Source organism: Schizophyllum commune (assembly GCF_000143185.2).
Source record: "Schizophyllum commune H4-8 unplaced genomic scaffold SCHCOscaffold_16, whole genome shotgun sequence".
NCBI classification, from domain to species: Eukaryota; Fungi; Basidiomycota; class Agaricomycetes; order Agaricales; family Schizophyllaceae; genus Schizophyllum; species Schizophyllum commune.
Genome location: NW_026089553.1, coordinates 15384 through 39856, shown reverse-complemented (window position 1 = coordinate 39856; position 24473 = coordinate 15384). Strand labels below are relative to the sequence as shown.

The 24473-nt window shown below is 59.8% G+C and overlaps 9 protein-coding genes across 9 annotated transcripts; 6 read left to right on the top strand and 3 right to left on the bottom strand.

The window, feature by feature from the left end:
* Nucleotides 1–304: 304 nt before the first annotated feature.
* On the bottom strand, nucleotides 305–3855 carry SCHCODRAFT_02520801 (uncharacterized protein; the record flags this gene model as incomplete). The annotated part of the gene is made up of 8 exons (XM_050343462.1): nucleotides 305–487; nucleotides 993–1120; nucleotides 1744–1816; nucleotide 2272; nucleotides 2627–3223; nucleotides 3325–3447; nucleotides 3510–3743; nucleotides 3797–3855. 8 exons carry the CDS (start codon nucleotides 3853–3855, stop codon nucleotides 305–307), a joined length of 1398 nt encoding a protein of 465 aa, XP_050197089.1.
* Nucleotides 3813–4882, bottom strand: SCHCODRAFT_02123200 (uncharacterized protein). Its single transcript, XM_050341860.1, has 3 exons — nucleotides 4603–4882; nucleotides 4319–4509; nucleotides 3813–4268 (listed from the first exon to the last, which is right to left on the bottom strand). The coding sequence occupies exons 1-3, from the start codon at nucleotides 4603–4605 to the stop codon at nucleotides 3929–3931; spliced, it is 534 nt and encodes a 177-aa protein (XP_050197088.1). The 5' UTR covers nucleotides 4606–4882; the 3' UTR covers nucleotides 3813–3928.
* Nucleotides 4883–5315: 433 nt separating this feature from the next.
* Nucleotides 5316–7038, top strand: SCHCODRAFT_02123167 (uncharacterized protein). Its single transcript, XM_050341859.1, has 7 exons — nucleotides 5316–5622; nucleotides 5675–5717; nucleotides 5767–6101; nucleotides 6151–6289; nucleotides 6341–6449; nucleotides 6498–6602; nucleotides 6654–7038. The coding sequence occupies exons 1-7, from the start codon at nucleotides 5532–5534 to the stop codon at nucleotides 6888–6890; spliced, it is 1059 nt and encodes a 352-aa protein (XP_050197087.1). The 5' UTR covers nucleotides 5316–5531; the 3' UTR covers nucleotides 6891–7038.
* Nucleotides 7039–8140: 1102 nt separating this feature from the next.
* SCHCODRAFT_083623 (uncharacterized protein) lies at nucleotides 8141–9289 on the top strand (the record flags this gene model as incomplete). The annotated part of the gene is made up of 4 exons (XM_003026328.1): nucleotides 8141–8455; nucleotides 8504–8654; nucleotides 8709–9038; nucleotides 9098–9289. The coding sequence occupies 4 exons, from the start codon at nucleotides 8141–8143 to the stop codon at nucleotides 9208–9210; spliced, it is 909 nt and encodes a 302-aa protein (XP_003026374.1). The 3' UTR covers nucleotides 9211–9289.
* Nucleotides 9290–9335: 46 nt separating this feature from the next.
* On the top strand, nucleotides 9336–11468 carry SCHCODRAFT_02644201 (uncharacterized protein). Its single transcript, XM_050346378.1, has 4 exons — nucleotides 9336–10649; nucleotides 10696–10837; nucleotides 10890–11219; nucleotides 11269–11468. The coding sequence occupies exons 1-4, from the start codon at nucleotides 9351–9353 to the stop codon at nucleotides 11376–11378; spliced, it is 1881 nt and encodes a 626-aa protein (XP_050197086.1). The 5' UTR covers nucleotides 9336–9350; the 3' UTR covers nucleotides 11379–11468.
* A 678-nt stretch (nucleotides 11469–12146) lies between these two features.
* SCHCODRAFT_02520644 (uncharacterized protein) lies at nucleotides 12147–16770 on the top strand (the record flags this gene model as incomplete). Its single annotated transcript, XM_050343458.1, has 3 exons — nucleotides 12147–13672; nucleotides 13838–15594; nucleotides 15644–16770. The coding sequence occupies 3 exons, from the start codon at nucleotides 12147–12149 to the stop codon at nucleotides 16768–16770; spliced, it is 4410 nt and encodes a 1469-aa protein (XP_050197085.1).
* A 285-nt stretch (nucleotides 16771–17055) lies between these two features.
* Nucleotides 17056–19228, top strand: SCHCODRAFT_01164280 (uncharacterized protein; the record flags this gene model as incomplete). The annotated part of the gene is made up of 4 exons (XM_003026330.3): nucleotides 17056–18330; nucleotides 18387–18534; nucleotides 18591–18926; nucleotides 18981–19228. 4 exons carry the CDS (start codon nucleotides 17056–17058, stop codon nucleotides 19139–19141), a joined length of 1920 nt encoding a protein of 639 aa, XP_003026376.1. The 3' UTR covers nucleotides 19142–19228.
* A 402-nt stretch (nucleotides 19229–19630) lies between these two features.
* Nucleotides 19631–21996, top strand: SCHCODRAFT_02644194 (uncharacterized protein). Its single transcript, XM_003026331.3, has 5 exons — nucleotides 19631–20954; nucleotides 21010–21157; nucleotides 21208–21540; nucleotides 21585–21908; nucleotides 21956–21996. The coding sequence occupies exons 1-4, from the start codon at nucleotides 19650–19652 to the stop codon at nucleotides 21695–21697; spliced, it is 1899 nt and encodes a 632-aa protein (XP_003026377.1). The 5' UTR covers nucleotides 19631–19649; the 3' UTR covers nucleotides 21698–21908; nucleotides 21956–21996.
* Nucleotides 21456–23981, bottom strand: SCHCODRAFT_02644193 (uncharacterized protein). Its single transcript, XM_003026417.3, has 5 exons — nucleotides 22551–23981; nucleotides 22348–22495; nucleotides 21956–22285; nucleotides 21585–21908; nucleotides 21456–21540 (listed from the first exon to the last, which is right to left on the bottom strand). Exons 1-4 carry the CDS (start codon nucleotides 23862–23864, stop codon nucleotides 21901–21903), a joined length of 1800 nt encoding a protein of 599 aa, XP_003026463.2. The 5' UTR covers nucleotides 23865–23981; the 3' UTR covers nucleotides 21456–21540; nucleotides 21585–21900.
* Between the last annotated feature and the right edge of the window lie 492 nt (nucleotides 23982–24473).

Below are 24473 nucleotides of genomic sequence, written 5' to 3'. Positions count from 1 at the left end.
ATATTGCCAGTGCAAGTACATATGATTGGACAACCAAGATACAGTAACTCCTTCACGGAGCCGCTCACGAATTCTATGTCTGTAGAGCTCATACGTTGCGTCGATAACCCCCCTCACTGGCGTCCCATCATCCTCATCAGCGCGGCGACGGTCGACCTCACTGGCGTTGGCCTCATCCTCACTGGCGTCGGCCTCACCGGCGTAGCGCTGGCATCCTCGCCTGCGTAGCACTGGCATCCTCTCCTGCGTAGCACTGGCATCCTCGTCGCGTCGACAGTTATCCTCATGGCTTCGACAGTTATCCTCATCGGCGTCGCGCCTCCCCCTCGTCCGGAGTCTCCCCCTCGTCCGGAATCCCCCCCTCGTCCGAGGTCTCCCCCTCGTCCGAAGTCTCCCCCTCGTCCTCGTCCGTAATCTCCCCCTCATCCGAGATCTCTTCCTCCGCCCTCCCTTCGGTGCCGCGGCTGGCTATCCAGGTCTGGGGTCCCTAGCGATGCGCGCGTTAGCTTTTTTCGAGCGGCGGCGACCACCTGCACGGCGGTGATCACTCGCACGGCGGTGGTCTTCTCCCCTCTCCACGCTCGATAGTGGTCTCCTTCCTCCGCGCTCAGCGGTGGTATTCGCCCTCCTCCGCGCTCGGCAGTACATCGTCCATGGCGTCACGTCGCGTCTCCTACGCCTCCTCTTCACGCGTCTGTTCCACCTCGGTTCCTTCCCCTCGTCTACTCCGCCTACCCCGCCTCATCTCTCGTCCCTCTACGCGCGCCTTTAGCCCGCCTGGCTTGCGCAAAGGCTACGACGGCCGTGCGCATACGCCCCATCCTCTGCACACAACACGCTCGGCTCGCCAGACGCGTAGGCCCATTCTCCCCGCACGGACACGAACACAACGCGCTCGGCTCGCTAGTCACCACACACTCGGTTCACCAGCCGCCACACGCTCGGCTCGCAGGCCACCACACGCTCGGCTCGCCAGACGCAAGCACACTTACCTCCCGATTCCTGATCCTCCAGCCTCGCATGCGGCGCGCGAACCACTCGCCGGCGGTCGGGGGCGTCGACCACTCGCCAGCGGTCGGGGGGGCGGGGGAGGGCTGGGTGAGGATGGTGAGTGATAGGGCTAGGTAGAGAGGGGGGTGATAGATTGCCGGTGATGGGCAGTTGGGCAGGAGGGAGAAGGAGGGGATGAGGAAGAGGGGGAGGGGGATGTAATGACGAATGGAATGCAGGAATAACAGGAAGAAACGAAAGACGGCGGAGACACATACCTCGACATTATCCTCCCCCTCCTTCCCCTCCCTCCGCCCCTCCCCCACCTCCCCCTCCCCCACGAGCGCCCGCAGGACCACGTCGCGGTTCGGCCGGGTGAAGAAGACGAGGGAGGTGCGCGCGAGGGTGTGCTGCGGCGGGGGCGGGGGGCTGGTGTGTGTGTGTGTGAGGGTTGGGGGGGAGAGGGGAAGAGTGGGGTGGGGAAGAGTGGGGAGAGGGGTGGGGACCGTGGAGAGGTGGGGAGAAAAGAGGGAACGAGAAGAGGGAAAAATAGTCAGCGCGCATTCACCACGAAATATCAGAGGGTGGGTAGCATCGAAGGATGGGCAGCATCGAAGGACGCGTAACATCGAACGCCGCGCGCACATCCTAGCAAACAACCGAGCCACACCAAGCGAACAACCGGGCCACTCACACGACACCGCGCGCACATCCCAGAGAAAAACTTCCCCACTCACACAACGCGGTGCAGACTCGAGCGCAGGACGCCGCCGCTGAGGATGGCGAGCGCGTCGCCGATGTTGCAGATGGCGTGCGCGGGGAGCGGCTGGGGGGGGGGGGGTGGGTGGTTAGCGTGTGTGGGTGGGCGTTAGCGTGTGTGTGGGTGGGAGGAGTGGAAGGGAGGGGTGGTAAGCGGGAGGGAGGGAGGGGAGGAAGGGTGATGTAGGGCGGGGCGAGGGGAAAGGAAGGAAAGGGTGAGTGGAAGGGCGGGGTGAGTGGAGGGGAGAGGTGGGAGGGGGGGTGAGTGGGAGGGCGAGGGGAAAGGAAGGGGAGGGCAAAGGGGATGCGGGTGGAGTGGAGGGGAGGGTGGAGTGGAAGGGCGAGGGGAAAAAAGGGAGGATGGGGAAAAAAAGGGAGGGATGGTGGGAGGGCATTAGCGAGGTATAGGAGAGGGAGGGAAAAGTAGAGGGAAGAGTGGGTGAGCGGGTGGGGTGGGAGTACGAATCGAGCAAACAAACAACTCCAGAAACAAACAAAGCGCGCACCTTCACATACTGCCACTCTCCAGAGCCGGGCGCGAGGACCTGCAGCCCGCCGAGCCGGTTGTGCACGAGGGACTGGGGGGTGGAGTCAGTATTGTGAGGCACGCGTCAGCTAAGTTATTGTGGGGGCACGCGTCAGCTATTGTGGCGCACGCGGTGACGGCGCCTTCGGGCGCGACCTCGACGCCTTCAGCTGGCAGGTGCGACGGACACCCTCAGCTGGCACGCGCGAGCGACTCCTCTGACTCGCAGGCGCGACCTCGACGCCTTCAGCTGGCAGTCCTCACCGCGCCTCCGCAAACCCTATTCTCTACAACCCGCCACTTACCAACGACCCGAAATCCGTGTGCGCCCCGATGCCCTTGCGCCCGGACTCCGCCAGCCCCGCCGGGACCGCGTTCCGCGTGAAGCGGAGCTCGCTGCCGGAGGGGAGGTCGAGCGCGTGGCGGGCGAGGAGGGGGTCGATATCGATGGTGGGAGGCGCATTGAAGGCGTCAGCGGCGAGCGCATCAACGGCGCCAGCAGCAACAGCATCAGGGGCGCCAGCAGCAACAGCATCACCGGCGAGCGCGCCGCCTTCAGCGGGCGGCCCGAGCCCGAGCCGGCAGCCCAGGGCGCGCATGAGGGTGAGGTTGATCTCGCGCGAGCGGCGGATGAAGGCGGCGACGAGGGGGAGGTCGACGGTGGGCGGGTAGGGGGAGGTCGAGGGGTCGTAGTGGGGGTGGCTGGCGTGGGAGGGAGAGGAGGGGGAGGAGGAGGAGGAAGAGGGAGAGGAGGGAGAGGAGGAGGAGGAGATGGAAGAGGAGGGAGAGGAGGAGGAGGAGATGGAAGAAGGGCAGATGGAAGAGGTGGGAGCAGTGGAGGGCAGGAAGAGCGCAGGAGCGAGTACGTGATCCTGCGCGATGTTGAGGAACTCGATGGTGTCGGGCGTGCCGGCGGCGTCGGTAGCGTTGGCGCCAGCGTATTTGTATCTAAGCTGAGCGTTAGATGCGCTGAGCAGGAGATGCAGACCAGAACGACGACAGCCGGAGAGGAAAGCGGACAGGGGATCAGAAATCCAGAGAACGCGCACCCAAACGAATTCCCCGAGTCACCCTGCTCGTACTTCATCTTCTCCTCGAGCGGGAGGCGCATGAACGCGTCCCCGACGGCGAAGACCTTGTCCACCTCGGCCTCCGTGCCGTGGTTCTTGAGGCTGTCCGCGAACAGAGGTGAGAGGGGGAGGGATACGGGTTGTCAGCTCGGGGGCATACGCACTACCAGAATCCAAGCGTCGTCGCCGCCTTCCACAGCTGGTCGATCTCGGTCGGGTCCCCGGCGCGGATGCGCTCGTAGTCGATGACGATGAGCGGGTGGGTCGGGACGTCGTCCGGGAAGGGCGGGTACGTTGATGAAGGGGAGCGGGACGGGGAGTACGAAGCCGCCGAAAGAGGCGCAGCACGACGAGCGATGGGACTCGACGAGAAAGGTCTAGCATGGGTGCCACGACCGCTTGATCGAGCGAAGGCCGTTAGTTGAGTCGGGTGAAAGAGATGGGAGCGCACCGGATGAGCGAGCGCCCGACGCTAGCAAGAGTGCGGGTGGCCGATACAGTGTGGAACATCGTAGCGCTGTGGTCTATCGAGGCGGGGACCTGAAGGGATGTAGACCGTCCTTACGGCTTAAGTAGGCCCAGCCTAGCGGAGGGACGTCATCTCATCGGCCGCTGCGCGGTGCAGCGCAGCGCAAATCGCGGTCGAAGTCCGCGGATCCAATGGCTGGAAGCGTAGCGGGGACGCAGGTCTGCAGCGGGTAGGGGGATAACGAGGGCGCATAGAGGGGATATCAAAGGCACTCTCGGAGGATGCTTGAGATGCCGAGGACAGGGAAGTCATTTCGGAGGATGCGATGGGTGGATATGGAGGTGCCCAGGCCATTTGTGGGTGCAAGAGGTCGCATGAGAGGGCTTGGTGATGAATGATCCGCACGAGATATGGGGTGGGGAAAGGGCGCGACGGAGCGGAGGAGTTGCGCGCCCTGCTTGCGATCAAGGTCGTGCCGGCTTTTGAAATACAAGGAGGACATACATGTCGATTAGAGCGACGCACGAGGTGATAGCTGACGCGGCATCTTCACGAAGGGGATGTATATGGCAGTCGACTTCCTGGATAAAACCTTGGCACGGGGTCGAGTCTGCGTACCAGGCTGAGTTCAGCAATAATCTGGGGAGTATGAGATTGAATGATTGAGTTATCCCTGTAAGTTGCATAAATCCCAACTGAGCCACAGGAGCAAGGGATGTAACGCGGAAAAGTCATGTACGGGGTCGTTGAGGTGATGACTATCCCTCCACGAGGCCAAAAAGACGCACCATCCGCGTCAAGTCGGAAGGTACATCAATCCAGACAGACACCGGGGAGCTCCTTTCCCCCTCGGCATTTGTTGCGCGCTTGCGCGTGAGCAAAGCGCTGCCAGGATATTCTGCGAGGATGATCTAGAGTAGGGGCGTTTGCGGCTACACTGACGATCACACGCGCACGAGCGTTCATGATTGGACCATTGTTTGGGGATACAGAGATGCTCATGTGCTTGGACATTGCCAGCACCTTGTCCAGGTCGAGCGAGATGATGACGGGGGGAACGAAGACGCAGAATCACGGTCACGAGGGGAAGTTACGTCACGGATTTCGGGTCGCGCTCTTTCCCTCGTCCTCCCCTCACGCCCTCAAGGCCTCATTGATCTTCCTTGACAGTTTGGGGCATGACTTCTTAGACGCGCGAATCGACGACTCATGGGCTGGAAGCAGCTCGCCTGAGCTCCTCTTGCCATATAGCGCTCGCGCCATTCGATACTCCCACGAGACTGCGCGCACTCTTGCACTGAATAGAAGGTCGATCCTGTTGATTGCGGTAGGGGGAGCTTAAGACTGCCTGTTGTCAACTTTGACACTGCTCGTCTTCCGGGTCTTCGACTGCATTCTTTCAAGTAGTTGGTTTGCGTGCTGAGGGACCGTGGATCGGCTGTCTGCTGCTGCTTCTGCCCTATATATTCCACGTCTCACACAGCCGTGTAGTCATCCCCTCGAAGGCGGGACCTACATGCGTATACATCAACATCAACCTCTTTATCACGCTGATCATGATTTCGCACGCGGGCGGCATTTTATGCCATCGACGCGCACGTTGCGCAGGAGGGATTCCGCCATGCCAGCTGATGGGGGCGCCGACCCTGCCGCTGACAGAACTTTTCTCTGCCCCCCGCGATCGCACGACGGTCGATGAGCTGCGCTCCTGGCGGGGATGAACGCGCCGCTGCGGCCGATAGTTGACGGGGATGTCGAGCGCTTGAAGGCGCTGTGCATCTTCATCGCGTGCAACGTGCTCTGCTACGGTGCGTGCCAAGTTCCTATTGTATGGACGCAGGACTGACGAGCGACGGGCAGGCATCCATGTCGCGCTTTTCGTCTCGGCGATGTCTGTGCTGGCGTATGTAGGCCATATGCCTCCGCTGGAACACGACTGACCCTCTTCATAGCCGACGCTCGCGGATGGGCAGCTTCGTCCCCATCATTACCACCACCATCTTCCTCCTCGCCACCGCTTGGCTGATCTCGACCTTCAACTACACCCTCATCCGCGTGCCTGTTCCCCCACGTCCCGAGGACGCCGCTCTCGCGATGCGACTCAACAAGACCGACCTCACCCTATCCCGCATCAACGTACGCCGCGTTCTGTGCCCCATGGAGTCCGGGCTCACTCTCGAACAGGCCATCTTGTCTGACTTGATAGTTGTCTGGCGCGCCTGGGCGCTCTGGCCCGAGAGCGTGTTCGTCAAGTCGCTGCTAGCGTTCTGCATGGCCGGTACTGTTGGTGCGCGTCCCTCGCATGCCGCTCGGTCTTGGACTGACGATTATCTCAGCCGGTACTCTCGGCGACATCGTCCTGGTCCATATGGGCGGGTCGACTCGCTCCATGCAGTTGGCGCGCCTCCTCCTGAGCATCCTCCCCATCCTGCTCACCAACATCGTTGCAACTGTGGTCGTGAGCGTCAAGGTCTGGTACGTATGCCTCTGCTTTTGATTAGCCCGCCAACCAATCAGTGCATCTAGGGAGTATCGCCGGACGATTAGGGATTACCTCGCGCAACCGACGAGCACGCCTATCGAGAACGTTCTGCTCCTAATTGTCGAATCCGGCGGCCTATATATTGCCATCTGGGTACGTCGCCGAGCGCGCATCTTGACTCGCTCGCTAACGCTCCTGCAGGTCATCTTCCTCCTCCTCTGCCTCTCCGACCTCCCCGCGGCCTTCGGCGCCGGCGGTCCCACATCGCCCGCGTACCTCATGGGTAGCATCATTCCCTCGCTCTCGGTTCGCTCCCCCTCCAGTCACCTCGTCTCCTCTTGCTAACCGGGCTCGCAGGGCATATACCCGACCGCCATCATCATCATCACGGCCATGCAGACCTCGCCCGAGGCGTCGCTCGCAACCATCGACCTCCAAGCCGTCACTATCGAATTCTCGAGACCTCCGGAGCTCCAGACGACCCCGCAGGAGGAAGACTGTATACCGCTTGAGACCATGCCTCCTGGCGCAGGGAGGCGGAGGTCTTCCAGCGTCAGTGCTAAAGCGGCGAGTGATCGATATAGTCTCTCATGATCTGCAACGCTCTTGTTGTCGCGGTTGTATGCCATGTAGTGCTTTGCTTTCGATGCCTTGTACTTGTACATCAATTCTTGCACCTGTGAAGACACGAATTACTGTGTCTCTAATCCTCGAACGCCAATCACCGCCTACGAGTCCGTCCAAGCGCAGATGTACGGACTTCGACCTTTGCGGCCGACCGTGACACAACGTGATTTGGGAGGTCGTGTGACATTGGTGGAGAACCGCGTTCCTTGCCTTCTTCCTTCATCTCCCCGATCGCGATGTCTCGTGTGCGCAATCGAGACCTGGAAAGGCTGAACTATCTCTGCAGGAACATATACAAGATCAAGGACAGCGGCGTTGCTGATGCGGCGACGCGTATAGACGTCGACGCCACAAAGATCCTGGGGATCCTCAGCCGCGGAACGCTGCAGAACGCACTCGCGGATGTGCCCCCCACCACCATGCCTTTCTCCGACTTCGTTGCCAACGATACTCTGAACGCGCGCGCTGATCTCATCGGCAAAGCGCTCTCATGCGCCGGCTTCCTCTGCAACCTCACATCCGTCATCCATCGCGACGACGTATGCCCCTTTGACGCAGGCTTCTTCTTGAGGGCGTTCGCTTGGGTGGACTACCTCACTCCCGCATCGTGTCTTGCAGATCTGGCCTCGGCTTCCGCTTCCGCGCATCTGCGGACCTTCTACGTCCTGACGTTCTCGCACATCTGCATATCATTCCTGCAGGGGTTCACGCAGTACCTGCCCCAGGAGCGAGTGCGCAGTGTGATGCTCTCCGGCGACGAGCGTGCGACGGCGGTGATGGTCAGGCTCTGGATGTCCTGGCCTAAGATACTCGGCCTGCTGAATGCGGCGCAGGATCCGGAGCAGAAGAAAACGATCACCTTCGGCTCTTTGCTCCTTCTCGCTTCGCACTACAAGGCAGTCGAGGATGACGAAATCCTTCGCAAGAGGGTTGTCGATAACATCCTGCTCTCCGTAAACCATCAGCCGCGCCGCTTCTTCCATGTCTTCGCCAAGCACATCCGCTACACCATCACGCATACATTCGTGGATGACGAAGAGAGGTTCAGGGGCGATCTCTTCCGCGCTTTGATCGTCTTCTCGCAGGAGGCTGGGCTTGGCATGCCGGGACGGCTGCCCCGAAAGCTACTGGTGGCGGTGATGGATTGCCTCCGACACCACATCCGTCTCACGCCCTCATCGACTATCTGGAAAGTGGCGTGGGGTTGTCTGGCGGGCATGTGTGTTCGAGACACACGTACCTTCTACCGCGCCATTGAACTCAATCTTCTCGGGATCATGGTCGCCATTCGCATAACTGCGCCGGAGACCCCGCTACTTCCACGTATGTACCGCATGTTGAATGGCATCAGCGACACGATCCCCGCTGTACGCGCCTTCCACGCATCAAGATCTCGGCCTGGCGTATCGAGAGAGCTCGCGCTCTACGATGCGCAGGAAGTATCTATCGTGAAGACGTACAAGTATCATCATACGGTCCTAGCGGAATCCGAAGGATCTTGGTCGCGGATAGCGACTTGCTGTAACGGAGCAGTAGGTGAAGTTAATGTCGACTATGGCGTTGGAACTGATTATCTGCAGTGCCCCTTGAAGGACGAAGAGCGCAACACCCGAGCCTTGCGCGCGTGTGCTTGCGGCGAAGCTCTGTACTGCTCAAAGATCTGCCAGCGTGCTCACTGGACTGTCGGTGGGCATAATGTAGAATGCTCCAGTCGCCACGAGCTAGATTTTGGTACGCTCTCCTACTTGCCCTGCGATGTTCAGCCCTGATATTATCTCGTTCCAGGAGTACTTTCCGCTAGGGATATGAACCGCCTGGTCTCGGAGGCTCGTGTAGTCCTGCGGAAGCTCTTCGATGGTCTCCCGGCCGAGCCGTATGATCCTGGGTATGCGGTGCGTGTAGTTATCGACACGCGGCTCCGCCAAGACGGCTGGCCTTCGTTCGAAGTGCACAAGGAGAAAGCAGACTTTCGCACCGATGAGTCGCCGTACGTGCTCGTCGATGTCATCTTTCAACAAGCAGAGATCCCGCGCGTGCGCCGCGTCCGGTTTATGCCTGAGCGATATGCTGGCCGCGTTCCACAGTCATACAGACTCTTATCGCAGGCCTTCTTCGGTGAGTGCAGCAGTAATACAGCCCGATCACAGTATTAATCCCTCCCTGATTTTCCTTAGACGGCTTAGAGAACGAGGAGCCGCCCCGTCTTCATGATCTCACTCAAAGGGAGCGCCTATTTGGTCGTCGAGATGCGTTTGCAGCCTTGATGTCGCCCGAGGATGAGCTGTAGGAGCGCTACCGCCATAGTCATATTCCCATAGGCGATAATGCTGTAATTCCTTCCCTCTGTGACACAACAGCGTGATCAGATCGCGTGGCGCGTGACAGGGCCTGAGCTCCTTGTTTCCCGCGTCCGTCTCATCAGTCTCGATGCATCCTGTACGCGACATTCACCTGGAAAGGCTAAACCATGCTTGTAGAAACATCTACGATATCAAGGATAGCGGAGTTCCTGATGTGACCGCGCGTATGCGTATAAACGAGGAGGTCTCCAAAGTCCTTGGGGTTCTCCGCCGCGGCACGCTGCAGAACATAATACTCGCACACGAGCCGCCCACCGCCATGCCGTTGCTCGAGTTCGTCTCTCACGAGGACTGGGATGCGCGTGCTGATCTCGTTGGCCAAACGCTGGCTTGCTCTGGCCTGCTCTGTAATCTATCCTTCATCCTTCACCGTCATGACTTATGCCCCTTCGACGCACGCTTCTTCCTCGCTGCATTCGCTTGGATGGACTACCTCACGCCTCCAACTCGTATTGCAGACCTAGCGTCGGCCGATGCAGGCATACGGTCCTTTTACATCGCGACTGTCTCTCACATTTGCGTGTCGTTCCTGCAGGGTTTCGCACAGTTTCTGCCGCAGGAGCGAGTGCGCGAGGTCATGCATTCCGGTGACGAGCGCGCTACGGATGTCATGGCCCGGCTCTGGATGAGCTGGCCGGATATCCTCGGCCATCTAGACGCCTCGCCCGATCCAACGGAAAAGAAATCGGTCATCTACGGCTCCATCCTCGTACTCCCCACACACTACAATCAGGTGGAGAGTGATAGCGCTCTTCGCCGTAGAGTCGTTGACAGCATCATGGTCGTCACGAACCGCCGACCTCGTCGCTTCTTTCGCGTCTACGCCCACCACATCCGCTACACCATTCAACATCCATTCGAAAACGACGAGCAGAAGGTCATGAATAGCATCATTCGGGCCCTCGATCTACTCTCGAAAGAGACGCGACTGAATCTGTCTGGACGGCTCCCGCGAAAACTCGTGTCAGCGGTCATAGACTGCCTTCTACACCATATCCGTCTGGCGCCCTCGGCTATTGTCTGGCGTATGGCTTGGAAATGTCTAGCGGGCATGTGCCTACGGGATGCACATAACTTCACCCACGCCATCGAGTTCGGCCTGCTAGGGTGCATGGTCATCGTCCGCACCACGGTGCCGGAGATGCCCTTGCTCTCTGAGATGTATCGCGTGTTCGGCGATCTGAGCCAGACGCCCCGCGCCCTGCGCGCCTTCCGCATAGCACACTCGCGTTCTTCTGCTCTACGCGAGGTCTGGCTCTACAATGATCAGGAGTCAAGTATTGCGAAGACTTACGAATACTACGAGCACGTCTTGGATCAGGCTGACAAGTCCTGGGCGCAGACAGCTACATGTTGCAACGCGGCAGTAAGTCCTTATGCCAACCATCATATCGCTACCGACCTATCTTCAGTGTCCATTGGCAGGAGGACAAGCAGATGCTCTGCGCTCCTGTTCGTGCGGGGACGCACTGTACTGCTCTGAGGCATGCCAGCGCGCGCACTGGGTCGATGGGCATACCATAGAGTGCGCGAGTCGCCATCCAGACGTACTTGGTGCGCTTCTTACTAAACGACTCCTCAGTAATACAGTCTCACAAGCTCTCAGGGACACTCTCTTCGAAGGAGCTCAACTACTTGATCGCGGAGGCGCGCGTCGTACTCCAAAATCTCTTTGATGGCCTGCCCGCTGAGCCAGCTGAGCCTGGGTCCGCGCTCAAGGTCTTCGTCGACACGAGAATTCGTGAGAACGGCTGGCCTTCGCTGGACGTGAGCAAGGAGAAGGCCCTCTCCCGCGCCGAGGAGTCCCCTCGCGTGGCCGTCGACATCGTGTTCGAACAGGGAGACGATCTGCGTATACGGCGCATCTGGTTCCTACCAGAACGGTACGCTGGCTACGTACGGCACTCGTACAGGTTATTATCGCAGGCGTTTTTCGGTGAGCCTAGCTAGTGGCCAAGCGTTCGACGTTTCGCTGAATCCTTCAGAGGGTCGTCGTCATCAGGAGCCACCACGTCTGGCGAATCTGACACCTAGGGAGCGTCTGTTCGGTCGCAGTGAAGGTACCACCCGGTGGTATCCCCAGGACGTGCGATAGACGCGCCGCCGTTGTACTGAGCTCGATGTACCTCACACATGGGTTGTCGGCGTATTCCAAGGCGCCGCGCGAGATTAACCCGTACTGCACTTTCGCTTGCGCCCCGACTCGCGCAGTAGAGCGCGGCTCGTTCGGTTGTATGGTCAGAGCTCAGATGGCTGACTACCGCGCACCTCATCAAGTTGCCCGGAATATGTTCCCTCTCCCAGAGTCTGGCCGTCAGGGCTGCGGTCGAAGCCAGAAAGCAATCTTGGCCATAGGTATAGGTTGTGACGATGCGAGATGCATGGGCATTATGAGGAGGCAGATGCCAATTTCTCAGAGAGTACCTGTGACTAGATACTAGATGAAAGCACGGGAGGAGTGCAGACGGCGCGCGCGATCGTGATCGGTTGTTGCGATGCTGCCTTGTTCCGCACCACGATGGCCGACGCTGCGACCATCTCCTCCTCGTAGGATTCCCGCCTTTGGCTTACCGAAGGATGTTTCCGACGTGCGAATGCACAATCATGTTCGGAGGAGGTGATCGCAGGCGGGGGACATGCACGAGCATGCACTTTGGTGCGTAGACCCTGCCCTCGGCAGAAGCCGCATCGCTGACGGCACACGTTCTCGACAAAGGCTTCATCGCGTCGGTCGTGCATGATACGAGGCGCTTCCCTCGTCAAGACTGGCTTCCCTCAGTGCACATCCTGCGATATCGTGCACCGCAAGCACCTATACGAACGAACACCCTGCCCGACTCCCTGCGTGGCGTGATCCAGCCCCATGGTCCCCAGCGGCCTCCCATTCGCCACCCTGCTCGCTAGAACGTCCGAGGTCGACATACGTGCGCGCGCCGAACATAGCCGCTCCGCCACATCCCTCGTACCGCCCAAGACCCCCAACACACGCCCCCGCTCGCCGTCGATGGACGCAGCGGGCCCGTCCTCCTCAACTCCCAAGGGCCCCTCACCATGCCTGGCGCCGCCCAAAGAGTCGTCCCCGTCGTGGTGGGCAACGACCAAACAGAAGCTTTCGCCGACGAAGGAGCGGGAGAAGGCGCCGTGGGCCACGCCGCCGAGCAAGGATCGAGCCAAGGAGAAGGAGCGCGAGAAGCATCTGTCGCCCGCGCAGCGCGTGATCGAGGAGGCGCGGGCGCGGGCGCGGGTGGAGGAGAGCATGCGCGCGCTTGAGGAGGAGCGCGCGCTGGAGGACGCGCGCGCGCGGGACATGGCGATGCTGCGCGCGCAGGCGAGGGACCGAGAGGACAGCAGCTCTTCGGGGGCGACCGACGGGGGCTACACGAGCGCGGCGTCCGCCTTGACGAGGAGCGCGTCGGCGGTGACGAGGAGCGCGTCGACGGCGACCGGCAGCCCCTCCACCCGCGCCCCGTCGACCTCGGAGCAGCCGGTGAAGCTTCTCGCGCGCAAGCCCGTCCCACCCATGTCCCCGACTTCGCCCTCCCCTATCATCCCAACGCGCCATCCTGCGCCCGCGCGCCCGAAGTCGTTCACGACCGCGCCGAACCTCGACCTGCGGCGCAGCTCGGCGAATCTGGCGGAGACGGCGCCGCTGCACTTGGGGAGGAAGGAGGGTGAAGGCTCGTCCCGAGGCGGCGCGCGAGTCGCCTTCAGCGGGGTCGATACACATATTGGGCAGGGAAGTACCCCCGACACGCATCATAGGCGGGCGAGTAGCCCTGGGACGCATCCCAGTCGACCGAGCGTCGACGTGCATCACCGGCAACTCAGCCATGATGGGCACCCGCGGCAGGCGAGCACGGCAAGCGACACGTCCAGCGGGTCGTCGTTCACGACAGCGGTGGCTGACCCGGCGGCTCTGCGGGTGATGAATGCGTCGGAGGGGAGGGCAGGAGAGGAATCGGAGGGTAAAGCTGAGGTCACGTCAGGCAGCTATCCCACACGGCTTGTCGTGGACCCTTCGGCATCGAACCCCTTCAACGCGTCAAGCACCTCCCTACCACAAGAGACCGCGCGCAGGCTGCCCACGACGCCCAGCCGAGCGGCGGGCACGCGGACTCACCAAGTTGCGGGCGATGATGGAACCAATGGTCGTGCGCCGATCCGCGATGCGACAGCCGCTTGCGGAGTACCGCCTGCTCAAGGTCCACCCCCTCCAGATACACCGTCTGCCCGAGTTCCGGCACCTGCTCAAGAGATGCCTCTTCGCGAGAGGAAGGACAGCAACGCTCCTAGCGCTCTCCCGTCGACCGTCAAGTTCTCTCCCGCGGGCGCGCTCGATGTGCCCGCGACCGTGCTCGAGGTCGCGCGCAGGCTTGAGAAGCTAGAGAAGTGAGTGCATACTTCCTCATCCTTCGCCCATTTCTCTTTCACCCCGGCCTTGTTTTCGACACGGCACTCATCCTCCTGTCCATACCTCTATGATGACCTTACATTTCGGCGCTTTGTTTCTCATCTTCTCAGCTTTCTTTATCACGCATTCTGACGCATCCTCAGCTGGACCGTCAAGCATGTGCACGCGCTCGAGGAACGCATGGGCTCGGTGGAGCGGCGCCTTGTACGGGAGAAAGTTGCGGAGCTAAAGGAGACCGGGCAAGCTAAGAGCACCTCCGGCGAGTTGACGAGCAAGGAGACGGGGACCATCGAGTCGACAGGCAAGGAGATCGAGCCCATCGGGTCGACATGCAAGGAGATCGAGCCCGACGCGACCGACGCGATGATCTCCGACGGCAAGGTTGCGGAGTCAGACGCCCTCGATCCCTCGAGCGGCAAGCTTTGTGGCAAGACTGCGGAATCAGAGCTCTCCTCGATTCGCGCCGAGCTGGGAGAGTTGCAGACGCGCATCGGTGATCTGGGGCGTGACATGGCAGTGGTCGCGCGCGAGATGGTGCGGGAAGAGGTGAAGAAGGCGATGGAGGACGCACCTTCCGCGAGCCCGCCTCGTGATCAGGACGAGCAGGCCATCGCGGCCGTTCAGCGCGACGTGCAGGAGGTCAGGCGCGAACTGCAAGACATCCGAAGCGAGGTCGCGAAGGCGTCGCAGGACGTCGAAGATGTTCGCGAGGACGTGAACGGGCTCCGCCGCACATCGTCGGGTCTGAGCCGCGAGGTGGAGGGCGTGTCGAGGGCGGCGGCGAATCTCGAGCGCAGGGTCGAGGATCTCGCGCGGGAGATGGAGCATCTCTCGCGGGACGTCGTGCGCGGGGAGCTCGGGCGGCAGGTCAGCGAGGTGCGCGGGGACGTGCAGAGCGTGTCGCGGGACATTTCGAGCGCGCGGGGGGACGTCCAGAACACGGCGCGGGACGTGCAGAGCGTGCGCGGGGACGTGCATGATGTGCGGAGGGATGTCCAGAGCGTGTCGCGCGACGTGCAGGACCTTCGGCGAGATGTGCAGGACGTGCGCAGGGAGATGGCGCGGTTGGCGTCGCCGCCTAATGAGTCTTCGATGAGGTCGACGGCGGTGTTGGCTAGCGCGGAGCGCGCGTCGATGGAGGGGAGGAGCAGTTCAGATTCGCCTGAAGCAGCGGGCTTATATACAGGGCGCTCATGGCGACCGAGGAGTCTTCCCACCGTGGATCGACACGCGACAGCGAAGGTCGCAGAAAACACGGACGACGCTTTTAGAAGTCGCATAGCGGCTTTTGAGGAAGCTCATGAAGCGGTCCCTGCAAAGAAGGCATCACCACCCAGAATCGATATTCTCGCGTCAAGGTCAGACGGCGTGGTGGAAGCTCAGGCTTCGGCTTCTCCGACGGCTCAGGCGGGTCCTTTAGTTTCAGAAGCAGTGCCCCCGGTAGAGGTTGCGTCGAATGAGTCCTCTTCGCCACCTACCTCCACGGACGCAACGTCATCGACTACAGCCACCAATACGTGGCCTCCATCGCCCTCGTCGACCTCTGTATCCTTCTCGACGGCCTTGGACACATCTACGGACCCAGTCAAGCAGGATGAAGCAACGCCTTCACCCACTGCTCCCTTTTCCCCTTCGCTCGCGCTCGGCAGGTCCTCAACTCTGACTCCCGTGCGTCGCGCGCCTTCAGTGACTGCGCGCGAGTCGACCAGTCCGCCTATGCGCTCGGTCGCGGGTACCTGGAGCTCAGGGAGTGGTAGCAATGGCACGCGATCCGTCGGCGGTACGTGGAGCGCGAGTCGGGCGGGCTCTAGCAGTACGCGACAGACCTTCGGAGGTGGGACGCGGTTGCCGTATCCTACTGGCGATTATGCGGATGACGCAAGTGACGGTTCGCCTAGAGGTGAGTGTCGTGACTCGATGCCGGGGGTGGAGCTCTGACCTATGTACAGGATCCTTGACTTCGCCGCCTCGCGCCTCTTCGCTGCCGATACGAACATCAGAGGCCGCAGGGGCATCGGAGTCATCCACTTCAACGCGGATGAGGGCGCGACCATTGTCTGCAGCTGCGCTCAAGCCTACTCCATCTATGACTGGCTTGCCTTCGGCGTCGTTGTCCGACTCCGCCTTGACGTCGGTGTCTGGGTTGCCATCGTCGTCGTATGGAAGTTCATCGACGAGCGGGAATGACCCGAGCTCATCGTCTCCATCGTACGGCTCAAGGGGTGATGCAAGGGCATGCTATGACGAGGCCGCCGGTCTATCCACTGACGGGGCGCCGAGCTCGGCGAGCATTACAAGGACAACATTGGTCGACTCGCGAGCCCAGCGAAGTAGCGCTCCGCCTTCGAGCAATACGCGCAGCGCCTACAACCCATACACTCCGCCACGAGCGCCTTTCGCACGGTCCAGCCCGATACTGTCTCCGCTCAAGCGATACACGGTCGCGCTGGGCGAGCCGATCACGGGAAGGCGGGCAGAGGAGCGGAACGAGCAGGAAGATGAGGAAGACGACGAAGAGCAATACGTGACGCCCATGCAGTCCCCGACTCCGGCGGCCCGCGCATCGCGCTCGCAGTACTCGTCGACTGGATCTCGATTAGCGATTGAGACGGCAGCGTCGCCGAGTGCGCCAAACGAATGTGACCCCAGCAGTCCACCCCATCCCGAGCGCGAAACGGAGGACCCCACTCCCGGTGTCGACGAGGATGCTGGCGAGCGCGCGGACAGGGTATTCAGCAGCAATCGAGCAACTCGCACGGACGATGCCCCTGCCACCGAGCCCCCGCTCTCTCGCGCGCGTTCGATGTACTCAGCACCGAGGGCTCCTTCGCGCTCGCGGTCGATCGAGCGGGGCAGGGTATTCGGCACCTCCTCGAGCTCGACGGCGACGACGCCGATGAGTTCTACACCGACGACCCCGACTGCGGACCGCTCGACGAGAACCAGTCAGTTCATCGACCCGTACGTCTTGCGGCGCCAGGAGCGCGAGGGCACAAGCAAGGTGGCGATGCCGCGCCCGATCGCGAAGGTTCCGATTAACCAGCTGGTGGCATTCTTCGATGGGGAGAGAAGATGAGTCTGAGTTGTGAGAGGTTCATTGATCTGTAGTGACCGTTCCCCGCTGGTTTTGTGTACCATAGTCCTTCGATGTTAATGCACGGATGAACTTATACTGTGCTGAGGACTATGTAACGAGCGCGCCCCGACACTAGCATCCGAGACAAAGCGGACTACTGTACGGGTCATCTGCAGGAGACAGCGGGACAGACGCGCGCGCGCGCGTACATCCACGTGTCGCGCCTCGTGTTAGTCACTCGCGTGGCATTCGGGCAGCATTTTACCTCCTGCTATCACACCCGCCATGTCTGCCTCTACAATCCAAGAACTCGACAGGCTCGCCGACCTCATCCTAGCCACTGAGGAAGCTCTCGGCGCAGATGCATCCACTTCGGTGGATACGCACATCTCCAAAATTGTCCGGACTCTCAGCGAGCGTCGCCCGCTGCAGAAGCTTTTCGCGGCGGAACCTCCGTTAGACCAGCCATACGCCACTTTCGGACGCTCTGGCGCTGGAGAGAAACGTCTCGTCTCTCTACGCACCGCTATATCCTGCCTAACAAGCCTATGCAGACTAGCCAAGTCATTGAGCTGTTCCGGCTTGTTTCCTTTTGACGCGGACTTCTTGCTGTCGGTCTTCGCCTGGATAGACTACCTCCTGCCGGTCGGACGAGAGGAAGCTCTTCAGAATCTTCCGCCCGCCCGTCAGGCTTGGCATATCCTGTCCTTCACTCATACATGCCTGTCATTCCTCGAGTCATTTATTCAGAACCTTTCGAAGGAACGAATCTGTGACGTGCTTCTATCTGGCGAGGAGCGCTTCATTGCGATACTCGTTCAGGTTTGGATGCATCTGCCGCAAACGCTCGAGCGCGAGGGCGCAATGCAGGACGAGTCCGCGCAGCGCATCGCCCTCATATCCCGCGCGCTGCTGCCCGACTTCTGCGTCAAAGTGGACGATGCGCTCCTGCGCGAGCACCTCGTCGCTGAGATCACACGCGTCGTTCAGCATCGACCTCGCCGCTACTTCCGGGTGTACACCAGCTGCATACGGTACTCGCTCGCGCGTCCCATCACCATGGACGAGCGGGCCTACTTCGGCAACCTGTTGTTCGCCTTGTTCCGCCACTGCCATGTACCAGACTTCGGCTCGCCAGGGCGCATGCCCACTGGTCTCGTCTCTGCACTGATTGACGTGATATATCCCCCTCACTTTCCGGCTCGCTATGGCGTCGACACACTTGTCTGGTGCTGTCTGCCAGAACTTGTTTCACGCAGTACTCGCACACTCCGCCATGCGATAGAGCACGACTTCTTCTCTTGCCTTTTCCACGTCACTCGTACGGTGAAGGATGTGGCTGTCCCGCCCGCGCTGTACTCGGCCCTGCAAGAGATTTCCAAAAAGCCCGGCGTCGTTCGAGCGTTTCAAACTGCGCTGCTCGCCTTCGAGGCCAACCGACCCTCGGAGAAGTATCCTGAAGAAGTGCAGGCGGTTATAGACGCCTTCAAGCGCCAGGCTGACTTCTTACATGGGTCCGCTGAGCTATGGGACTCGATGGCGATTTGCAGTAATGCAGAGGTAAGGCTTATCATACTGCCAGAACAAGAGAAGACTAACGACGAGCCTTGATTCAGTGTCCTAATAGCGATGACGATGCTCCTCTTAGGGCGTGCGTATGTGGCGAAGCACTCTATTGCTCTCGAGAATGTCAGCGCGCGCACTGGTATGATGGCATGCATAAGCACGAATGTCCCAGCTACAACGATGAATTCAATGAGCACGGTACGTCCATATCGGGCTTTCGACGCAGCACATGAGATTGACGGCTTGTCACATAGGCACGCTCTCGGCGGCGTGCGTAATTCAGATGGTCTGGCGCGCAAGATACGTCGTCGAAGGGTATTGCAAGGCAGCGTTGGCAAACCCTGCCGTGCTCAGGCTCCCTCTCTACGTCACGTTGGAATGGCGCGATCACCCGGAGAAGCATCTGCAAATCCATGTCCGCGAGGACTACGAAATACCTGAGGAGTGCATCTCAACTCCGCAGCCTATTATCGTGGATTTCTCCTTCGATCAGGGTGGAGAGATGCGCGAGCGCCGGCTAGAATTCTTCCTCGGGGGATTTGCGGGGCGTATACGGATGCCCTTCCGGCTCCTGACCCAGGCTTTCATTTGTCAGTCACTGCCCATTTGCACTATCGTTTCTCAATTAACTCAACGTTTATCAGATCCCGAAGGCGCCGATACGCCCCCGTGTCTTCCAGACCTTACGAAGAGAGAGCGCTTATTTGGGCGTCAGGGAGCATGCGAAACACTCGAATATCACGATTACGCCACCTCTGTATACACAAGCGGCGAGGATGAATGGACTACGGAGGAATCAGTATGAAGGCGAGGCGCCTGGGAAGGTCACTTGCGGTGTTCTTCATCGAGGTTATCTCTATCGCCGTATGTCTCTATCGCGCGTGACGTCGAATGGTCAGAAACAGAAATGCAGGGCATCGTCGTACGAAAGTGTCTCTCTCAGGGTTTCTCAAGGTTACGAAACGTGGTCCACATAATTTTGTCAAGCTTCACAGCTCCCTATGGGCCCCTGGCTGGCGAAGGGTTGGTCCCTCGCAGGCTTGCTCGAAGGTCTTCTTGTAAGATGGCAACGACGTACTGAAAATAGTACCTTCGACCTTCGATTGAGTTGAGAGCCGAATTGGCTACCTTTCGTCCTCAGTGAAGTCTTGTGTTTCTGTGTTCTGCAAGACCCGCTGAGATCGCAGGCGGTGTATAGTACCGGCCGTTACCGAGCCAGACCGGCAACGCCCGCGTTGCGATGAGCACCGATCACGATCGCGGCTTCTTTGTCTTGCTCCACCATCTATCGTATCGAACGCGCATTATCTGCCATGCTGCCCTTCTGGATCAACGCAGCCCTCGACGAACTAGGTGCTCTAATCAAAGAGACACATGGTTTAGTTGACGGTTCACCCGATTGGCATGCAAATCCGCGAGTAGCAGCAAACGTTCGCCAGATCGTCCGAATCCTCCGCGATCGCAATCCCCTTGGTCACATCTTCAAAGAGCAGCCGCCGCCTCCTGACGACTACGTGGCTTTCGTCAAGCGGTATGGGGGCGATTATAGTCCGATCCGCACCATCTACAACGGCATGTTCTGCGCATCCTTCCTTTTCAGACTTGCTCAAAAGCTCGATCGCCCGGAATTATGCCCCTTCGATGCGACGCTCCTCCAACGTATCTTTCTCTGGATCGATAGCCTTCTTCCTGTGAATCATGAGCCTCAGCTTCGAGCACTTTCTTCGAGTACCCAATCCTGGCTTCTCGTCAAATTCACTATGACAGCCCTCACATACATCCAGACATTCACCCACATCATCAGTGCAAATCTAGTCCACCAAGTCCTTCGGGCTGAAGATGAGCAAGTCACGTCGATGCTCGTCAACATGTGGCTCAACTGGTCGCGCGTACACAACGTCGCCCGTGCAATGCAGAACATGGAAGAGCGCGCAGTCATCCAGCGCTACCTTATTCTTCTCCCTGGTCACTACGTCTCGCCGTACAGCGACGGCGCCATTCGCAACAAAGTTGTCCAGGAGATCTTGCGCACGGTTCGCGACCGCCCCCGCCGCTTCTTTCGCCTTTACGGAATGCACCTGCGCCTGATGCTGACGTACTCTGACATGCGGGACTCCCATGTACCGATGGAGTATGTGGTGCAGGCCCTGCTCGCCTTCATGCGGGTCCCTGAGCTCGGCGGACAGTGCAGAATGCCAAAGACTCTGATCGTTGAGCTTATCGCCTGCATTCGGTGCTACGTTCGGTCTCACGCTACGCCATCTATTTGGCCGCACGCGGTATATTGCTTATTGGAATGCTGCCTGGACAGTCGTCGTTCGCTGGAACAGGCGGTCGAAGCTGGTCTGTTCCACTGTCTCGTCCAAGCCCGCCCCGCGGCAGATTGTCGTACGAGACCCCAAGTCAGTCGGCTGCTGCATGTGATCGCTCAGGCTGCGCGCTCTCCTCGCGTTATTCTTGCCTTTCGTAGTGCGCTCACTGAAGATGAGGATAAGGACACGTTGCCGCGATATACAGACGCGGAGACGCGCATCTTGTGCGCCTTCGAGTTCGAATATGATGTGTTGCAGGAGTTGAAGGCCATACGAGAGCTCACCGCGACGTGCTGCAACGCAGAGGTCAGCTGATCAACGCCTTGACAAGTTCTCTCTCATGCTCACCCTTGCTTCAAAGTGTCCGCACGACGGGGGAAATCACAAGGCGTTGCGCGCGTGCATCTGCGGCGAGGCTTTATATTGCTCGAAAGCTTGCCAGCGCGCCCATTGGACCATAGGACAGCATAAATACAACTGCCCTACGCGTCTCGACCCAGAACAACACGGTGGGTCATGAGCTGCGAGTATATAGATGAAGCATCTGATTAATTTGCAGGTTCACTTCGCGTGAAGAACGTGTATCGTCTAGTCGCCGAGGCACGCGCCAATCTACTGACCCCGTACGCCCAAATTTCGTGCCGCTCGGACCCATCGTCGTCACACGTCTCGTCGCACATCATCTTGGACTTGCGCAGGCGCGCTCCAGGGGAGCCGGAAATGAAGGTATTTCAGTTGAATGAGGAGCTTCTGGAATATCCTCCGGCGACGCTCGTCGACGTTGGCTTCGACGATAACGGCAACGACCGGGTGCGACGCATCAAGTTCGTGCGCGAAGAGTACGCGGGACATGTGAGGGTGCCATTTCGACTGATCACGGAGGGATTCGCCGGTGAGTGAGAGACTGCATTGTCGATCGAAGGTTTACGAGTATAGATACGGGGGTCATGGGCGGACAAAGCAACGAGCTACCTACGCGGCTGCCGTTCCTGAGCAAGAGGGAGCGTCTTTTCGGACGCGATGCAGATAAATCTTGCGATTTCAATTAAAATGCGGCGGGCGTCCGATGTGAAGCGGTTTGGAATAAGTTTGAGGTTGAGATGGTTCGCTTATGATGAGGGTTGTCTATCTATCACTGCGCGTCCTCGAAGTACATTACTGCGTTGGACCTAACGGAAATGCATCGAGTTGGAATTCATCGTTTCTCCTAGCGCCATCCGGCAGTCCTCCCGCCGCAATGATCCTTCTCTGCCTAGAAATCTGCTTCTGTCAGCCCACGCCCGTACCAGGGTTTCTCTCTAGCTCACCCAGAATCTCATCCGTAAGCACCCTAAACGACAACCTCATATCTCCGGCGCGTCTCTTCGCAATGAACCAGATGCGCCGCGTTCGCTTCGAATCGGGACCATCCAATGCGAAATTTACGTCAACAATGGCCCCGAGGGGATGGCCGGCCTCGGGCTGTTCATCCTCAGGTACCCGCCGGAAGGTGAACGTAGGAATCCCGCTTTTGGGCAGCTCCAAAGCAAGGTGGACTAAAGGGCGCGACGCTGGGTCAGGAAGCAAGGCGTACGCGAGGCGCAAGTTATATTTCGCCTCGGCGACCATGCGGCAAACGAGCTTCGTGGTGAGGCGGCCTGTGATGAGTAGGGCTCGTGGTGAGTGAACATGATGCCGCGAAAGGGTGGGCGCAACTCACCGTGCTTTTCGGGGTAGCGGGCTGGACAGAGCTCACAGTGTTTACCGGTAGTCCAGTGGGCGCGTTGGCAGGTTCTTGAGCAGTACAAGGCCTCCCCACAGGCGCAGGCTCGTAGCGCGACGGGCGGGTCTATCGCAGCGGACGGACACTGCCGATGGTTTATGAGCGCGCGCAACCTTGAGAGCGCGTCCTATGGGACGTACCTCTACATTGCAGCACCTCGTAACAAGTTCTCTTACGGAACCGAGCTCCTGCAGGACGCCGTATTCGTATCCGAAGAGTCGCAGGATGGCCTTCAGTCGCTGGTCCTTGCAGGCTATGTCGTAGTTTACGCCAGCGGACCGAGCGAGATCTTCCGCGCGATGGAAGGCCAGGATGGCGCGAGGAGACCGCGTCTGGGCGACGCTGGACATCGCGTCGAGCAGCCGCGTCGCATCGTGCTGCAAGTCAGTGCCCTTGGGTGCTGCTTGCGCGTCGACGGCACACATGAGCATATTGTGCTGGAGGGCGAAGATCATGCATCTGTGGCTCGACGTGCAGCCGTCCGCCAGGAGCGCGAGCGAGAGCGCCCATGTCTGCGACGTCGTCCCAGGACGATGATAGTACCGCGCGCAGGCGATCAGCTCCAGGATGAGCTTGGTGGGCATGTGCGTGACCGCGAGCGCGGGCGCATGGCTGAGCTGGAGCAGCCCCCGCAGGACGGTGCCCATCGACACCCGGTCGTCGCGCAGGCGCGAGTCGGCCAGCATGAGCTGCAGGTGCACGCCGTAGCGGCGAAAAAAGCTGCGGGGGCGGTCGTGTGTTGCTCGGAGGATCTCAAAGGTGACCTTGTCGCGCGCGGCGCCGTCGATGCGCGCGGAGGTGTAGTGCGTGGCGAGGAGGAGCAGGCCGCGGATGATGGTCTCGCTCTCGTCGGCGTCGCTCATGGTGCGATCGATGTCACGCAGGCGCGCCCAGTCGAGCCAGAAGGCGATGAGCACGGCGGTGGCGCGCTCGTCCTCGGAGTGGAGGACCTGGAGGAGGACGTCTGAGCGTGTGTTTAGCAGGAACTCCTGTAGGAATGCCATGCACGCGCGCGTCAAGTCAAAGAGGACCCAGTCTCGCACATCTCGCGAGGTATTCTGAAGCCAGGGTCCATATCTAAGCGGGAGGAGGTACTCGATCCAGACGAGCGCGGAGAGGAAGAGGTCGGCGTCGAATTGACACAGCTCAGGGCGCTTGAGCTTGTAGGATAGCTTTCCCAGGAAGATGACGCAGTATATAGCGTCGTACACGTTGATAATTGGGCTGTTCCTGACACGATATTGGCTGACAAAGTCCCCGTATGAACCTGGGGATGGGAGCTGTCCGGCGAAAACCGTGTGCAAGGATCCCCGGTCGCGCACAATCTGGATACACTGGCGAATGTTTGCTTCGACTCGAGGACTTGTATCAGAGGGTGCGACCCCAACCAAGGGGTCGGTCTCCTTCAGCAGAGCTCGTAGAGTGTCCAAGTCTCTCCGAACCCTAAAAGCCATCGTGGTGCTAGTTCATGAGTAAATTGAAAGAAAGAGTCGTCGAAGTCACGTTGCGCGCGTGGCTGTCAATCTATATTCAAGGGAGGGCTGCCTTGGGAGAGATACGCCAAAGACTTCAGCGCAATGGTTGAAGAGAACAAAGAACGGTCAGCTTCACGCGAGGTCCGCGCGTGGCGAGCCACGTGCGTCATCTGACGCAATCTTGGTTTGTTCTGGACCTTCATCATCGTTAGGCGCTTTCTGCCTTATACGGGTCCTGGCCGATATACGCAACATAGAATACGGCAGAGAATACGACGTATGCTTGGTATGTGACAAGGGAACTCTGCTCACGGTGCATAATCCGCCCATGGCAGAAGTTGCACTGTTGAGATGTGTACGTCCTTGACAGAAACGTCGGCACCGCGGTCTCTGGCGTGAGATTACCCCCGCGATCACACCTCGGCTCTACTTTCTCATCTCGGACACGACAAATACCCTGCCGCTGATCGGACCCTCTGCGTTGCTCTTCAATCGCTCGCCCGAATCCGTGGCTTGCAGGCTGAGGTCTGTCGTCATTCTCGCTGCGAATCAAGGTTGTTCTGAGGGAGGGATCACTCATGTCTGCCG